Source organism: Scardinius erythrophthalmus, assembly GCF_964197995.2.
Source record: "Scardinius erythrophthalmus genome assembly, chromosome: 18".
Lineage (NCBI taxonomy): Eukaryota > Metazoa > Chordata > Actinopteri > Cypriniformes > Leuciscidae > Scardinius > Scardinius erythrophthalmus.
The window spans coordinates 7978410-7996743 of NC_138238.1; the positions used below are offsets into that span (position 1 = coordinate 7978410).

Sequence of the window (18334 nt, forward strand, 5' to 3'; positions counted from 1 at the left end):
AAATTATCTAATATTCATCAAACAGGCTTTTTTCTTTTTTTTAAATAGTACACCACTGTCATGAAATCAATGAGCAACATGTTGAAGAGCCAGCGGGTAGATTCCACTGATGTGAGGAAAAGCACAGCATAGCCGATCCCCCCCAATGGATGGAGAAACCCGAAAATGCTATCATCACCTGCCTGTAATGAGAGCAGCGTCCTGAAACCAACGACAGCTGGCTGTTTTGTGCTTTTGTGTTCTCTGGATTAAGTGAAACAGCAGATAAAAGACAGAAAACCTTTCAAAACGAGCAAATAAAAGAAATGGATTGGCATTCTAAACCCTTTCGGCTTTGGAACGAAGAAAGTGGTGGAAGAATTTCAAAGAATTTAACTCAAAGAAACAGTTGCCAAATGAATATTTAGATATAAAACATGCAAATGGAAAATACGGTAAAAGTGTTCTTAAGTGTCATCCATGAATAAGAGGCAGAAAGATGAGAGATACAAGAACACTGCCTTTACTTCAAATGAAAGACAAAAAAACAAAAATGAGAAAACAAAAATGCAACAGCCAATGCATCACACTAAAGAGGGCGAATACATCTGCATTTGACATGTAGTTGGGAAAATAATTTCTTCCAAAGACAGTGAGATGAAGCCAATCCTGCTCACTGTTATGCTTTAATCCCAAAGACACATCTGCAAAGATCACAGGAACGACTTAGCACATGCACAAGTTAGCGAAGAGCTGAAAAAAGAGAGCAAGTGATGAGAATTTTCTTGAAGGTATTTACTTTCAAATCTCTAGATAAGAGAACAGTCTAGCTGCAAATACAGTCCACAAAGAAAATAAAGCTGAATAAAATAAAATAAAAAAGATGCTTTTTTTGTGCAAATGAGAACTTATTTTAATGCTATAACAATAAGAAAAAGAGGAAGAGATGGTTAATTGCAGAAATAATTATTGAAGAATTGTAACACTCAATATGGCAGCTGTAGGAATAAAATTTCCCTTTTCAGCTAAAACCATTTTTTTGATCGTAACATCTATTGCACATCCTACGCATTAGATGAACCAGCCTGAAAATATATACAATTTATAGCATGACTGACAATTAGACATTGTAAATATCGAAACGTATTCAAGACTTCAGACTTTAAAACTCTGGAGTCTAATAAGATGGTCAAGAAGGAATGTTGAGTAGTAAATACCTAGCTATCGGTGTGTACATTGAATGGGACAATGTTTCTAATAAAAGCTTTTTTTCCCCTTGGCTAATAATAGTTCAGAGTGGCATGTGAGAAACAGACATTGACTCAGAGCTAGTCTGGAGTCACAAAGTATCACCACAAAGACAGGCCAGCAGGTGAATCATGCTCTAAAAACACAGTCTAACAATGGCCTCTTCCGCTTAAAAATCACTACCACACCTTTTAAACCACATACACAGACAGTAATCAACAATTAGGCTATACCACTCAAGTCAGCCAAAAGAGACAGTTTCATGACAAAACATTGCATGTCAAAAAAGCAAAGTGAGCTTTAACAACGGATGTCAAGCTGATGAGGGAGGCTGAATCGCATAAATGTGGCTTTTGATCAATTTAAACCCTAAGTGTGTGCATTTGCAAACTCTTTAAATGGGTTAGAAGGATGTAACACCTTTAAAATGAGTCAAGTGTAGTTTGAAGCTGGATAATTCAGTGGTTTTATCAATCCTATGTTTTGCTACTAGGGCAACGTCCAATTTCAATGGCAACGCAACACTTTAGAGATGCCTAGTCATCATCACATTGTAATTTTGTAGCATTGGCAGTTATCTGCATGCAACCAACTCCTCCAAGTTACAATTAGCATTCAACACTAGCTTGTGAGCATGGTGCTAACAGGGCAGCTTTTGTTAATTAGTAATGCATCCCAGTACTAAACAAAGTGTTCATATTGCTGTTGGCTTCTACATCCATCTGGTTTTAAATAAAAGTAGACTTGGTAAACATCTAGTTTTAACCAGCTAACCAGAGAACTCCTTTGAAATGGGTAAAAACGATACTTCCAATAAGTGCTAAGTGCAATACATGAGAACCTATTTTTTACAGTCTATGATGAGAACACAATAAATATGTGAACAACCTCATATCCCTGTTGAGACAAAGAAAAACAGTTGTATTTTCATAGAAGCCAAATACTGAAGCACCAAATGCATGCATTATATTTACACCCTAAAAAGTTACATCACTTTAAATAATGTTTATTGAAAAAGACAGGTAACAATTCCATTAATAAACTTCTCACATCAATAACACTAGGCTATAATAACAACACAATATATGATTCTCAAATCATATAAACAGGGGTGCACATAACCTTTTTGGTCTGGTTCTCAAGGGAGCTCCTGGAGATGATGCTTGGTACACACGCTTTAAGCGGCACACTTTTCCTACAAGCTGCCTAAATGTAAAATAACACTATTTGTTCATTGTGGAAATTAAATATAGGTTCATCTTTGTAAAAGCTGTATTTTATTTTTATTTTATTAACATTAATAACACAGACAACAGCAGGAATATTAGGCTGCTCTCACTTTAAGACCGAATGAACAGAATATACTAACACACATCTGGTTTCTTACTCAATCGTTCACTTATGACATAGCCTAACCGAGAGAATACTTGTCGAGAAGGGTATTTTGAATTAATTTTGTGTGTATGTGTCCGTTCAAGCGCGAGTAAACTTGAAAGAGGAATCAATTCGGTGTTCAAGCACAGTCTTGAAACAAATCTATGATGGTTAAACTCAGTTAATTTCCGAATCACATGCATGCCAATCAGTGGGGCCTGGTCCATACGGATCACGGATCAACTGCGATCCGTTGTACCCATAGACTGTAAAAAAATATGGACGTAGTGTCCGTGACGTCACCTGTAGGTTTTCTGAAGACCATTTTTGAAGCCTAAAGTGGGCGTAGCAGACCGTTGCCATCTTGGCAGCGCGTCACTCCTGAATTTATTTATTTTTACAGTCAGACAATTAGCTGAGGTAAGGTGACGGCTAACAGACAGCAGACAAACGGCTAATGATGACTAATGACCACAGCAGCGGGAATCCACCTGTCACTCAAAAGTGGACACCCGTAATTATGCAGAAATATAAGGCTTAATATAATTTAAACGGATGAGTTATAAAAAAAAAATCACCCCCCTCACAGATGTCATGAAGGGCAAAATTAGCTGTATAGACCAAAGCCACTTTTTGCTCCAGGCTGTAAACATGTTTTTTTCTGCTGTAAAGTTGGGCATTTTAACATGGGGGAGATGCAGATTTGACTCACTTTTGCAGCCAGCCTCAAGCGGCCAGTTGATGAATTGCCGTTTTAATTCACTTTCGTGATGATTTCAAGAGAGAGACAGGGAGGTTGCGCTTGGTTGTAACAAATAATCAATGAACACACTTATAATCATGATTGCCATCTTACCAGAGATGGAGAAAACTCCTACTCCAATAACTGTGTCCCTGTCCCAAAAAATTGAACATTTATTTATTTATTTATTTATACCACACCTACGCACCAGTTATGTATAAACGCTCCACTGATGTAAACAAGAAAATGACTGCTAAGATTACATTATTCTTCAAATGACATGTTACTACCCTTAATTTCAATTTCCTCCAATATTTTTGCTGCCCACTATTACATTAAATTACAATGTTGTTTAGGAGCTTGGACCAGCATACAGGCTACAAATGAAACGCCTCATTTTTTTAATCATTTTGTTCTAAGCAAGAACATTGGAACCAAATGGAAATCACAAAAATAGCAGCAGCTAATTTAGACATATCCACTACCTGCTTTTCTACTAGTAGAAGATGTGGTATAACATATGGGTTTTGAGGGGTTTTCAACATCCAAAAGATGTATGGCTGTATCTTCTTACCCAATTAAGAAAAAAAGATCATTTAAAAGAGTGATCATATATAATTAGAAATGAACAGTCTTCATTATCCAACATGAGTGTGTGCTATTAACATTGAGTTTTTGCACTGAATTATTCACCTGAAAATGTTAATGAATGTGCTAGGAAACATGGAGAGAGAGAGTCTAAGAGGGAACTAAACTGAAATGTCATTATAGCATTTATGAACTTGAGCCTCAAAAGTGCATAAAACAATATTCTGGTTGATCAAAGATGACCAAAGCTCTCCTTACACTCTTAAAAATAAACGTTCTTTATAGGCATCTATGAATAAACTGTAACATCCATGGAGCTGTTCACTAAAATGTTCTTTGGGGAACCAAAAATGGTTCTACTATAGCATTTCTACGAAAACACTCTTTTGGAACATTTATTTTTATGAGTGTAGCATCAAGAATTGCATAATGGACAAATTTGCCCAAGGAACTGCCTCCACATTTATCTCGGCATTTGTGGTATTCCTAATCACCAGAAACTGCCTTACATGGGTGTTTCCCCTGCATTTACTGAGATCCACTGAATGCTGATTAATTGGTCAACAAAGACCATGTAATAGCAAAACCATGTCTAGACCTGTAACCTCTGCTAATATGTACATGAACCGCCTGCCAAGCTCTCCTCTGTGTTGACGTGTACTCATCTGAGAGTATTGCGGTAAATAAAAGGATGATAAAGCGATGAGAGCGGGGTGAGATATCTCGCGTGCGAGGGTGCCGGTGCTGTGTGAAAACCCCTTTGATCAAACGCACCGACGATGCACAGCTCCATCTCACGGAGTGAATCCCCTGGGGAAGGTTTGTTGTCTTTCTTTTATCAAGATCCAGTCTGCCTTTGACTACCTGTGTGGCTGGTGACATGTGAAGTCAATGAAGCCTCAGACATGCAAACAAGTCTCGCAAGGGTGAATGCCTAAACCACAAACACAAGGACCATGAGAAAAGACATAAACCACGAGAGCACCAGCAAACCCACAAAAGCTTGAAAGTCTGAATAAATACACAGTAGCCCAAGGCTGACCAAAAGAAACACACAAAATTGCCCATTGCTCAAGACAACAAAACCCACTATGACTAGCACTTCATCAGAATGCAAGATAAACCCTGTATAAATGTAACATGCCTGAAGGTGAAAGGCAATAGCTATTGCACAATTCAAGCCAAAGGAAAAAAAAAAAAAAAAAAGTATAATTTTTTGGCCTGACCATGACTTTAGACTTCATATAAGGTCAAGGAATATCAAAACTGACAGCAGTGGAGCAGATTATCATTTCCAAAAGAAAAACTGTGATTCTGAAGACGTAAACGAATTTGTATCGCCATGACATGACATTCATTTGGCAAGACCTTTAAGCAACCCCTAACCCACAAAGAATTTTCATCAAGCCACAATAAACTGGCTGCAGTGCGCATGACATGCAAATATTGATAATGCCAAGGTGTGATCTGTAACATTACATGTTATTTTATTCATGTGCTGTTTGAGAAATTTATTCTTGGAAAGCTACAGGGGTTTCTGGGGGGTTATCATGGGTTATTTAGAGCCTGACAGTAATGCATAGTCATGCATACTGTTACATTGGTGAAAATAATATCGGTGCATCCCTATTAATGCGTGTATGTATGTTAAAAGAAAAAAAATGAGATGCAAAGGAAAAAAATTATGTGCAAAATCTTCATCTCGTAGACTTTTCCGTAAACAGCCTGGTTGCCGCTAACGCCAAAAAATTCATGTAATATCCTTCATATGCTTCTCTTATTTCAATACGCAAAAGAAAATGAAACCCAACCTAACTCGAGAACAAATTAAGGTATCAAATTTCATGTGAGAATACGATGTTTTGTATCTGACATTTACTAGAACAATGCCACAGCTCAAGCACTTGTGTCCATATGGAGCCTGTGGCATAATATCCCATAGTGTACAGTTTGACATAGATTGACACCCTACGGATCACCGAGACAGGGGAAATTAACTATTAAACGACTGCCTCTGTTTAAATATTCATTCTTATCCTGAACACCGTGAAATAGGCCATTGAACAGCCTGTGTGCCACCGTGCCATCTGATCAGAGATCACCCACTGATTAAGAGTCTGTCTTTTCACGCCACCCTCCCCAATGGATTCAAAGCTTACGGCAGAAATGAAAGCGGAGGTGACTCATCCCTATTGTTAAAGAAGAAGTGTTAAAACAGGCTCTTAATTTAAACATCTATTAAATGGAGGGATCACCTTGGTGTTAATTCCTTCCTCAGACACGTTTTCACCTCTGAAAAAAAGGTGGTCTCGCTTTAAGCGTTCAATCGCCAGGACGGCAAAAATGCACTTTCAAGGAGCTGGTCACATTGTACGGTGGAACTAATGTGATTACCGACAGAAATAAAAGATTCATAAATAATTGATATAGAGCAGAATGAACCCCTAAGCAAGCATCAATGGCATATTTTGGGCAATCTTAACAGAGTTGTCATTGAGGTTTTGGAGTCTTACCACGCAAGAAAAAAGCTGTAACATTAAAAAGGAAAAAGGATAGAACAGGACGTCTTTAAAGAGCCGCTCTAATGCCAGCCGGTCTTGCTTTGAGGATGCAGTGGCAGTAAAACTACAGACCACAATGTCGTCATGCCGGTGGAATTTGCAACCCGTTTGAAAATGTATCATCTGTCACTGCATCTCAAGGGGCAACAGATAAAACTGCAGAATGGGGTGCTTCAAAATGAGACGGGCTGGTGTGATGTCTTAGGGGGCATCTGGTTACAACTTATGGTTCCAAAAATAACAAATGTTACTTGAGCAGCAAATCAGCATATTAGAATGATTCTGAAGGATCATGTGACACTGAAGACTGGAGTAATGATGCTGTAAATTCAGCTTTGCTGAGCAAGTGTTCGCTGGCAACCAAAATGCATACAGAGATACAAGATGTGTTTCTGAAAAGGTAATTTCAAGATGCAAAACAATTTTGAGACTAAATCAACGTTAGATTTTAATGATAGTCATCAAAACATAAAGCCGTTCATTCCTCTTAATGATCATGTTTTATGTTCCAGTATTTCCTTCCAATTTGCTCTCTCGCTCTCACTCGGTTACAGTACATTGCTTTTGAATCAGCCACCCTAAGCATGCAAATATGGATTTTAAAAATGCATGGAAACTACAAGCAGGCGACAATCACTCTACTGTCTATGCCACACAAGATTAAGGGTGAGGTGCCTGCAGTCAGAACAAGAAGCCTCATGGGATAGTGGTTCCCTTATCTACAGGAACCCCTATGCAAAAAAAAAAAAAAAAACATTCAATGCTGTCAGATATGGAGATGTGATTACTTGGTTTTCTTGTGATGAGTCCTGTTCTAGTTGATCCGATGAAGTTAGGTCGTCCCTTATCCAAGATGTTTTTCTTTATAGATTAGGCATTAAAAATTCATAGCTGAATCCTTAGAGAAGACACAATCAGTCTGAATAGATGCAAAAACATAACAATGACAAGCCGATGTAAATCATTTCTGATTGTATTGCTTTCTTTTCAAAAACTATTACAATTAACATTATTAAGGGAAACAGAAACAGGGATGTTAAGCACTTGTACAACCCTGATCAAACGAGGGACACAACAGGAATTAATGTTTTACAGAGCCATAAATTACTTCAAAGGGGGATTTGATATGCTGCTTCTCGGAGTCACGCATTTAAATTTGCATCTGAATATCTCCCGAGAGCTCGTCAATTGAAGTAGAAGGTGCAGAAACTCCTGAAGGCTTAGATAATTTAATATCAGCGGGAATTTCCGAGACCATTTCAACATAGAAACCCCAGAATTAACTATGAACGCATGTTAAAATGTTTTTGAGATGATTAACATCATTGCAAAAAGGTCCAAAATGTATTGCCTAGAATAAAAATGTTGCCTAGTGGCATTTAAAGCAGTAAATTCCAACAAAGTATGTTGAGGAGTCTGACAAAAATTACATGTTAGGGGTACATCAATTCAAATACATATAATTTATAGAATAAAACTTAAAAATATAAGAACAATATATTATTATTATTATTAAAATGTAATTTCATAATTCATACATGATGTATAATAAAACTTATAATAATTAATAATAATAATCCTGTATTATTTAAAACTGTATTATTAATATTATTACTTTAAGAAACATGTGGACCTGAACCTAAGTCTTTGCAATTACACAGGGTTTCTTAAGACTGTCTAGTTGTTTAGTCTTTCAAACAACACACCCACTAGTTGAAGATAATGGGTAGTTTTGCACATACCTAAAAGAAGACAGGCAACAAAAGCGAGGTGAGGCATAGAGAAGGGGGTCAGGGAATTAGATGTGTTTTTCTTCGGCTTGTCAGACGCTGTTGATGCTCTAGTGTGCATGCCATCCTCTGACGACCCACCGCACACTCAACAGGGGATATGACACAAAACCACCCCTCAAATACCAGGACAGGATTTACAAAAACAACACTGAGTTGACACCTCACAAAAAAAAGGTGGTGGGAAAAATGTGACTGTGTCCTCGTTGGTCAGAGGCTGCACAAAAAGTATTTTCATTGCTGTGGCCCCTTCACCCGACTGACGATTTTTAACCTTTACCTTGGGGAAAAAGCCTCTTTTAACTCAATTATCAAATTAAGTGGAATTCAGGGTAAAGTTTTCATAGCAATCAACAGAACACCCATGAAGCTCTATTTAGGCTGACCCCAAAGCTACATCATCACAATAGCAGATTAAGAGTGTGCTGGGTTAACGCAAGTAAAATCTATCATGGTTTTCACAAAGAATATTAAGAAGCATTCAATTAATAATTAAATTATAATAATTAAAAAAAATATTCCTGAGTAGGAAATCAGAATTTTAGAATGATTTATGAAGGACGATGTGGCATAAATATTTAGCTTTGTCATAACAGGAATAAATTACATTTCAAAACATTAAAATAAAACAATATTTTAAATTGCAAAAACATTTCGCAATACAAACTTTTTTTACTGTATTTTTGATAAGCTTGGAAAGCATGAGAGATTTATTTCCATAAGAGTATTTGAGTAGCATAAGCATTCGAGTATTTGATTATCTTTCAAAAGAAAAAAATAATTGTACAGACCCCAAACTTTTGAACAGTAGTGTATATTAGGCTTGCTGCGGCAGTCTGTGTTATCGGTGTTACACATTGTTCGGCTGTATGCTGATTACATTACTTGGCCACCTGGCACCTGGCACCACAGCACTGCCCCCACTGTCGTTTTGCTTTTTTATAGAAATAACCATTTAGTTCAGTTAAACAATTGACGCTACAATTATAAACTGAAAGTGTCTGCTCTGCGCCATACAGCACAAGTGCAGCAGGAATCAGATTTCAATCATCACGTTGCGAGTCCACCAAACCCTTTTTGGCCAGCTGAAGCTGAAAGCACTAGGTGTCTGCTGAAAACGCCTAGTTGTGGGCGCTTGAGAGCATTTTGGCAGCGTAGCGTTTTTTTCAGGTGAGACGCTTTGCTTGCTATGATCTGGAATGTCCACGCAAGTGTTCCTAGTATCTCATTTCACAAATAGTTTGTTTCTGTATTGTTTCTATATAAAAATGTCGATACAATGTAAAATATTTGCTCTGGCTCTTGTTTAAAATTAATTTGTTCCGTTACTATACAAGATGTGGCGGTCAATCGGTGTGGTATTTGTCCCGCCCTTCATCCACTGTGATTGGATGGTTGTGTAAAAAGTGACAGTGATGAGCGCTGCGTTTTTCAGCGCTCATCACTCAGAGTGCTCAGCGCTTCAGCCTGAAATAGACGCTCAGCACCTTGTTATGCTCATAGCGTTTTAAAAACGCGGCGCTCCCATTGAAAATAATTTGAAAAATACACTAGCCGTGGGAAAAAACTCTTTGGTGGACACACAGCCTAAAGAGAGATGACTGACCAGACGATGGATTTGGTGCGCAACAGATCCTGAGCGGCATTGGCAAAAACCTTACCTTGTAAAATGTGTCAGTACCGCCGCTCCCTAAACACAAGAGTACGCATGATCACGGACATACCAAGTGTATATGTAAATATAATGGAAATGACAACCTGTTTGTCCATCCATTGAAGAAAAGGGGATGCATCTCAGAAAAAAAAAACACTTCTAACATTTTCTTCCTATGTATTATTGAAAGGTCTAAATCCAAAATCACAAAAGACGTAACTGTATGTGAAATATAAAGATACAACTGAACATTGTGTCCCTTGGCAGAATGCAGTATCAACTTTGGATGGCCATTGTTAGGGGATTCTGGGTTTTTACAGCATTCCTGACAGTTTCCAAACAAGGTTACATTGAAATAAGAAACCACAAAATTGCAATGTAACTTCAGGAAATACTCCAAGGAACCAAAGGCTAAAAGCTACATCCACTCATTCCCAAGCCTGTCTTTCTAGTCTCAAAGTAAATCTCATCATGGCCACAAGTAAACACAAACAGAGACGAACTCGACTGGCTCCTGAGATACCAAAAATCAGCTGCTTGGTGTTTGATGTTCAATCCACAGACAGCAGAGCTTAACAGGATACACCTTAACTTTGATTTGTTTGTCGTATGTTTAGTGGACTCTACAAACTTGAAAAGGATCATCTTTGATCACAGCAAACCGCACGGGGGTGGCAGGGATGTTTTATAATGGGGGGAAAAAAACTGGCACCACATCTAAGCAAGTCATTCTTCTTTTATTTTCCTCTCTGGAGTTATAAAAACCAAAAAGATGAGTTAAGAGCGGGGATCAGTTACCGCCAGGTATGGGTGTGCCCAAGACTTGTCACATTACACAAGATGAGTCAGGTCTAGGAGAATAAGATCAGAGAGTTCCTACAATGACCACATGGCACATGATTTGTGGCGTTCCAACAGTTGCTTGGTTTTACTATGAAACAACAACAAAAAGCTCATCTTCACAAAGCCACCGAGAAAGAACAGCATTCATCGCATAGACGGCACTCTAAATAAATGCAATAAAATCAGAATGACTTTCATTAGACAAGTGTAATGCAAAACTGTATAGGGTATACTGTACACACCAGGAATTCGTCTTTGTACAAGCTGCTTTGTACAATCACGTCACAGTTTCTGCATGCACACAGAGCTCTAAGACTTTAAAAAGTGCTTGAGGCTTCAGGAACAAAGAGACAGACTGTATACTATATCACTTATTCTGTTGCACTGTGTTTGAACAGCGTAAACAAATCTGCCATCAGATACCCAGTGTAATTTACATCCAAAACTTGCTATTTAATCCACACTTACAAATAAAACAATACACCCTGCATTATGTTTATTTCTAGTGGGAGATGACTGCATCCAATGCAACTCCAACATTTTACCAGTTTTCTCTGGGATTAAAACCTAGGACCTTGGTGTCACTAGTGCCATTTTCTGCAGGGTCTGATTTACATTATTGACAGCATTGCATTTTGGGTGTATATCCCAATGAATGTGTCAGCTAGCAAAGGTGTTGCTAAACTAGACTGCTTTAAACAATTTATATGCAAAGGTAACAATGAAACATGGAATAATGTGAAAATACAAAGCGAGATGCATCAAAGTAAAGACAAGAATGTTATGTTATTATGAATTATTGTTCAATGGAAAGTGGAGCTTGTTTGTGTACAGTTGGCAAACAAAACCTGCAACATTGTATCAACACAGAATTCAAATGACTTAGTCTATTTTAGTGCCCTTTTTGAAGACAAAAAACAGTCATCCAATCAGAATTCAGTCTAAATTTTAGAATTACGGTTTTGAATCTTTCATTTTTAACTTTGTTCTGTGTTATTATAATATAATTACAGTATATTATCATATTAACGTGATGAAGTGATATATGATTTTGGTCAGACCGCCTACCTTTACAGGCTACTATGATGGCAACTAAATTATGATGGCATGTACACATCAGTGGATGCGAAACCAAACGACAGCTTTGAGTAGGAGGCGAGACAGAGGGGCCAAACGGTTTCTTTCCATACTGTAACGTGTGGAGTGAAGACTCCGTGCAGATGCCAACCGCTTGCCACAAGAAAGCCTATGGATTAAATGTCCTCTGAAGCCCCAGAAAGCCTATTAGTCTCAGACTGAACCTTCAGAAACACTTGCGGAAGTCAAAGGGCCATCTAGACAGCAGAGACCCCAGCAAACCAAAGTATGCATCAGAAATACTCACGTTCCACTTAAATTATAAAACTAACATCTGATATCTGTGTTCCAACATGCTTTTTGGCATATAAAAGCACACATGATTGATGGACCTGTTCTAAGTACTCCATCCCTCCTCACTGTTCCTGCTCAATTAGAACTTCAAAGACGGCACATCAAACGCAACAAATTTACAGAGCGCCCATCTGTCCGCCTTCACTCGTGCCATATTCGCCCATTACCTCAGCCTCTTCAGCCTCTTGGACCTTGTACCAGTTTCATTGTTCAACACGCTTAAATAGCAGGTGAGCCCTGCGCAAAACGTATAATTGACCTAATCAACCTTTTCCCCATCTTTAGAACATCAAAAACGACTTGGAGAATGAGTTGGCTTCTTCGCTGTAAGATTTCTTTAAACCTTTCATGCCTATCCAAGTTTTCCCCCATGTTTTTTTTTAACTCATCTATGAATTACTAGTTTAGCATCAATTCAAATGTGCAGTCTGTTATTCAGCACGAGGGTTCACCAATCTCGGTCCTGGAGGGCCGCTGTGCCTGCAGAGTTTAGCTCCAACCAGCTCCAACACACCTGTTTGAAGGTTTCTAGTATGCCTAGTGAGACCTTGATTAGCTGGTTCAGGTGTGTTTAATTGGGGTTGGAGCTAAACTCTGCAGGACAGCGGCCCTCCAGGACCGAGATTGGTGAACCAATCAATGAACTATTAAAACTTGTAAATTCATGATTATTAGATGATAAAAAATTTTTTTTATACAGATCACACAAACAAGAAAATGATTTCTGTCAAACATAATAAAAAAGTAATTTAGTAAAATAGAAAAGTTCTTATTTAAATAGGCTTAATTTCCTTTATGCAAAAATATATATATTTTTTAAACTTGCATAAAATATAAAAATACACAAAAGGTCAAAAGTTTGGAGTCGGTATTTTTTTTTAAAGAATATTATTCTTATATTATATTATTAGACTATTATTATATTATTCAGCAAAGATATGTTCATTTGATCAAAAGTGATAGTAAAGACTTTTACATTATAACAAAAAAATCTGTAAAAAATAAATAATAATAATGTTTTTCCACAAAAAAATATTAAGTTTGTAACATTAATAACAACAAAAGTTTCTTGAGCTACAAATCTGCATATCAGAATGATTTCTAAAGAATCATGTAATTGTGTGACACTTAAAACTGGAGTTATTGCTGCTAAATACTGAGCTTTGCCATCACATGAATAAAATATATTTTAAAATAGAAAATAGTTACTTTAAATTGTAATAATATTTCACAATATCACTGTTTGATCAAAAAAAGTAGGCTTGGTGAGACTTCTTTCAGAAAACTTTTTTTTTTTTTTTTTTTTTTATCTTGCCAACCCTTTTAAGACTAATCAGGCAGAAGTGCATAATCTAGTCAGAAACATTGTCAACCATACACACACCTATGAGATGTAGACAGATCACAGAAAAAGGTTAGCAATCAGTCATTAAACAACTGGTCTATGAAGAAACCAAATGGTTGATGGCATTCATGTACAACCTGAGGAGCAAATATTTGCTTGTTCGTTTCTGCACCATCTAGTCCACAGGTATGACAGGCCACCAGCATGAGACCTCACAATGAGGTCAAGCTAATCTACCAACGCAGTAATGAGTAAACACACTGCAGAGATGTTGCCACTAAAGAGTTAAAAGGGCCAAGTGTAGGATCTTCCTGTTAAAAATAGGTTGAGCCAGTGGTGTGATCGTGACCTTCTACAAATTACAGGCCACACCTGTGTTTTGGTCAAGGAGCTGCAGGTGTTGAAAAGGGTTGATGTAACAGCTTTCAATTTCACTAATACTCGTATAGTTGGGGTGTAAGAAAATATAGATACACTTGAATAGCGCGATATTATGTTTGACTTTATACAATAGATATAGATGCTTTATAGCTAGCAGGTTTTCAGTAATAAATATATAAAAAACAGTATCATGCAGTCATGGAGTGGACTAAGCATTTTCTGTTATTAAATACTTGAGAAATAAAAAAATTGCTATTCTGTGAACCTTTAAAGCAGGATTCAAGTATATATATAAAATATATTATTATAGTTAATAATATATTTTATATATATATAACTATTTTCCCTTTACTTACATATCACAAAATAGTGATTAGTGATATGCAAATCCAGATATTGATTAAATTGAGATTTTGCTCAGTTCTTTATGACAGTTCATCTAAAATTAGATCCTCTTCCTAAAAAAAAAAAACAAGAAATATTGCAAAATATCACCTTTCTTACTGTAATAATCACAATACATCATATTGTAACCCCTGTATCTTGGTGATGCACAGCCCTACTCTTGAGTCGTGAAGAGCCTTACTGCACAAAACGTGCACTTCTTTGAGCATAAAGCTGATTACGGATGGAGCAGAGCACATACAACGTGCGTCTCACGCTCTCTGTTTCTTTTCATTCTAGCTCTGCAAATGCTTTCATCTGAAAAACATCAGAGCAACACAGCTAATCTTGCCTAATGTATTATTTTTTTTTTGATACACAGCAGGAGCGGAATGCAAAAGACTCTACTATTGGCTCACTTAAGCACTGATTTCTTTTCTCCCTCTCTAAACGAACGACAAAGTGCACTGTGAGAGCCCATATCGACTGTTTGTGTCCCATGTTTGTGTAACACACAATGAAACTCTGCTGGGCATTGCGGGACTCCCTGAAGTCAAGCCAACGCTGCAATGAGACTTCATCCATCTAGCTGTACACAAGCAAAACAATAGCAAAATCAACAGGCCGCCAAGTAGGCAATTACTCTGGCTGGAATGCTTGTGCAGAGTTGAGGTTAAGTGCCAAAACTAGCGGCTAATACATTTCTAACCATCTACAACAGGATTTATGTGGTCTGCCGTGGGCCTGCATTATCACATCTAGCCAAACTCCGACCATCACATTTTTAGATGTCACATCTACTTTTACAATTTATGGATAATAAACCAATATAAAAGCCACAATGCAAGTGCATTTATGCTACTGTAAATGTAAAACCCACTACTAGTAGTGTATCTAGAGTACAGAGAAACAATTCTTCACAGTACACAGTCCAATTCAAGTCAGTAGGTTGATTTCAGAAATTACTGATCCACTTAACTGAGTAAATCTCATGAAAACTGAACAGCAATAATTAATAATAAACACATTTTGTATATATGTTTTCTACTATTAGGACCGATACATGAAATAGAAAGCACTGTACGATTATTTTCAGCAAAACTAAGCAGATGTTACCTCCAAATTCTCATTACTATAATGTGTCTATTGATGATTTATTATGGCATTATTTTTTAATCTATTACAGTCAAATTTATTTTAACGTTTTAAATAAAACTAATAAAATGTTAGGGCAGTTCAACAATCACTACAAGGATGTATAATTTATAAAGTATAATAAATTTTTATATATTTGAATTATTACTTATTAAAATAATGAGAAAACTGTTACAATAATGCAAATTTGTAAAATATGTTAATTGTTCTCAAATTAATTTTATGACACACAAAAAAAAAACTTAAGGGTCCTAATAGAAGATAATACTAATTTTTAGGCAAAACATATTTCCCTACAGATTTTAGGAGTGAAATGCTTTGTGAGATTGACCCTTACCAGGTGTCAGTAATCCAAAAATCTCCAAGCACATGGTGATTAATCATTCTGGCTTGATTAATTAATCACAGTATCCACACGTACCATGAATTTCAGGTATAAAAGTACACAAGATCAGACATGCAAAGCTTTAAATACACACATGTGCATACACACACACACACACACACACACACACACACAAAATGAAATGGTCTATCAGTTGCTAGCATATTCCAGCTGGATGTCAGGTCGCTTGGCTTTATCTGTTGTGTTTGGTCCAGTCACGTTCTGCTGAGTGTGCAGTTATTTCATGAAAGTGCATGAGGTGACTGACCTGATTGATGGAATTGGCTGTACAGGAAGAGAGACCTGTTCCGACCGAAGCCATCAAAAAAGTGACGGGGTCAAAGGGCACTGGAGCCATAGCAAAGCCAGCAGCTGCCGTAGTAACCACAAGAGCTACGGGGGGGTACAAGATTTAGTTGAAATGGTTACTTGAGTTTCTACAACAAAAATAAAACCAAAAAAATTATTCAGAGCATACAAGTTGAATTCTCATCACAAATATATTATTGTCATTTAAAAGAATTAGGACATTTTTAAGGATGAAAACTGCAATTAATCTTAATATAAAATAATCATTAGGCAAGTCAGCGCTAACTTCTTTTTTTTTTAAGATTAGAACTTTCCATGAAATTCAAGATCAGCAGTTTAGCTTTGATTACTGCAAAAGTCATATGTTCAATTAACAGTATGTATCTTATATTGCAATATGGCATACAATATATCATAAACACAAAATATAAAAACATATTATACCTGTTAATTTAAGTTTGGAGAGCCGTGCGTAAATCCCTGGTAAATCACTGTATTCAACCCTCGACTCCTTCCACTGCCGAGCCTCCAAGCGGGCTGCTCTGGTCGCCTCTGGTTCATCCTGGATGTTCTTCGAGTCACATGGCGGCACCACAGTACCTGGCTCAGGCTTTAAGGCTGGGATCTGCTGAACCTGTCTGACCAACGAATCATCTCGATCCTCCAGTGCAGAGGCGACAGGCTCCTGCTTGGGGCTCGCTCTCTGACACACACCACCGATGCTCTTAACATACTGTGGGAAGATGGAAGAATTAGATAAATACACAATTGATGTAAAAAACATGAATACACAAATTTGATAATTCTCAATTTCATCAGTTAATTCTGTTAAAACATGATTTCCAATTAAAGTTAGCAATATTACAAAGAAAGAATGATTCTCCAGCAATGGTATTATGGAAAAGCAGACATAAAAAAAATTGCATAGAGTCTATAAATATATCATATTTGACCAGAATTGTCTTGGTCAGCATATTTATGATTATGCATACATAAAGGTAGCACTTCATAGCCTACCTGTCTCTTCAGAAAGCAGAGATGCTGGAACGTGAACCATTCTGCTTGATTCTTCCTGCAGAGCTGAATCAGACTCCTGGTACTCATGTGACTCCTAGATGCATTTGCAATGAGCTTCTTCTGCACATTGACACCTACCAAACCTCCAACAAGAGAAGATATAACCTCATATTAATCGTTATTTTAATGAATGCCTATACTCATGTATACTAATAATGTTGTAAGCTCTAAATGCATTTTTACCTTTATACAAATAAAACATAATAAAGTTAAGATATTTTTAAAACTAAAAAATTAAAACTAAGATATGCGTTATCTTGATCAATCCAGTGGTCATGTATCTGACAGCCTTCAGTGACGTCATGACAAACAACAAATGGCATCATCACATGAAATCACTCCTGCTGCTGCAGCACTCAGGACCCAATACAGCAGTTCTTCATATATACAAACAGTTTATGGACAATATACAAATAAAGACTAATATATAAACACACACACTAGTATGTATAAACATTAAAATACCTCACATTATGGGCAATGTAAGTCAAATGATGAAAATACACAGCATAGAGCAGACAAGTACTTATACATCAATGTCAGTGCATGTAATTAACGGAAATCCTTAAAAACCCGGTTCATATCATGTAAACTGTGTTGATATTTTAAGGTCATGCTGCTGCAGTAGCGCTTCAGTGGCTAGGCTAACCGGCTAGCATTCTTATAAAACGTCCACCCGGAATTAACGAAAGATCAAATATGATTCATTGACATAGCATAGTTATTAATACCACATGGAAGGCATTTCCAGACTCCCGTCAGTCTACTACATGGTGTTTTGTACATGTTCTTCAGGCGAACGACCGGCTACCGCTGAGTCCCCTTCACATGATGTAGCGCGCCATCTTGACCTCGCTTACGAAAGCAAAGTGTTTCCTCTGACGTGTGTCCTGCTGTAGAAAAGCATGAGCAGATTGAGCACGCGCACGGAGCAGTTACAGGCTTTTGACTATCCTAGTGTATCACACCAGGAAAGTCCGCTAGTTCACTTGCTTTGGTCCGGACCCAATACAATGTTGATTATTTTTTTTATTTTTTTTGGTGTGGTTCGCTTTCACTGCCTTTTTTAGCAAGTGAACCAACATTTG

At 37.2% G+C, this 18334-nt stretch overlaps 1 protein-coding gene across 1 annotated transcript in view; it reads right to left on the reverse strand.

The window, feature by feature from the left end:
- The window catches only part of cox10 (cytochrome c oxidase assembly factor heme A:farnesyltransferase COX10), a 40565-nt gene extending 22446 nt beyond the window's left edge, over positions 1–18119 (reverse strand). The window contains exons 1-4 of the mRNA XM_081392588.1: positions 17978–18119; positions 17187–17329; positions 16614–16902; positions 16129–16253 (exon numbers count right to left, since the gene is read on the reverse strand). Of these exons, the coding sequence (XP_081248714.1) occupies positions 16129–16253; positions 16614–16902; positions 17187–17329; positions 17978–18032 (612 nt within the window). The 5' untranslated portion in view covers positions 18033–18119. The remainder of the gene's footprint in view (positions 1–16128; positions 16254–16613; positions 16903–17186; positions 17330–17977) is intronic.
- Between the last annotated feature and the right edge of the window lie 215 nt (positions 18120–18334).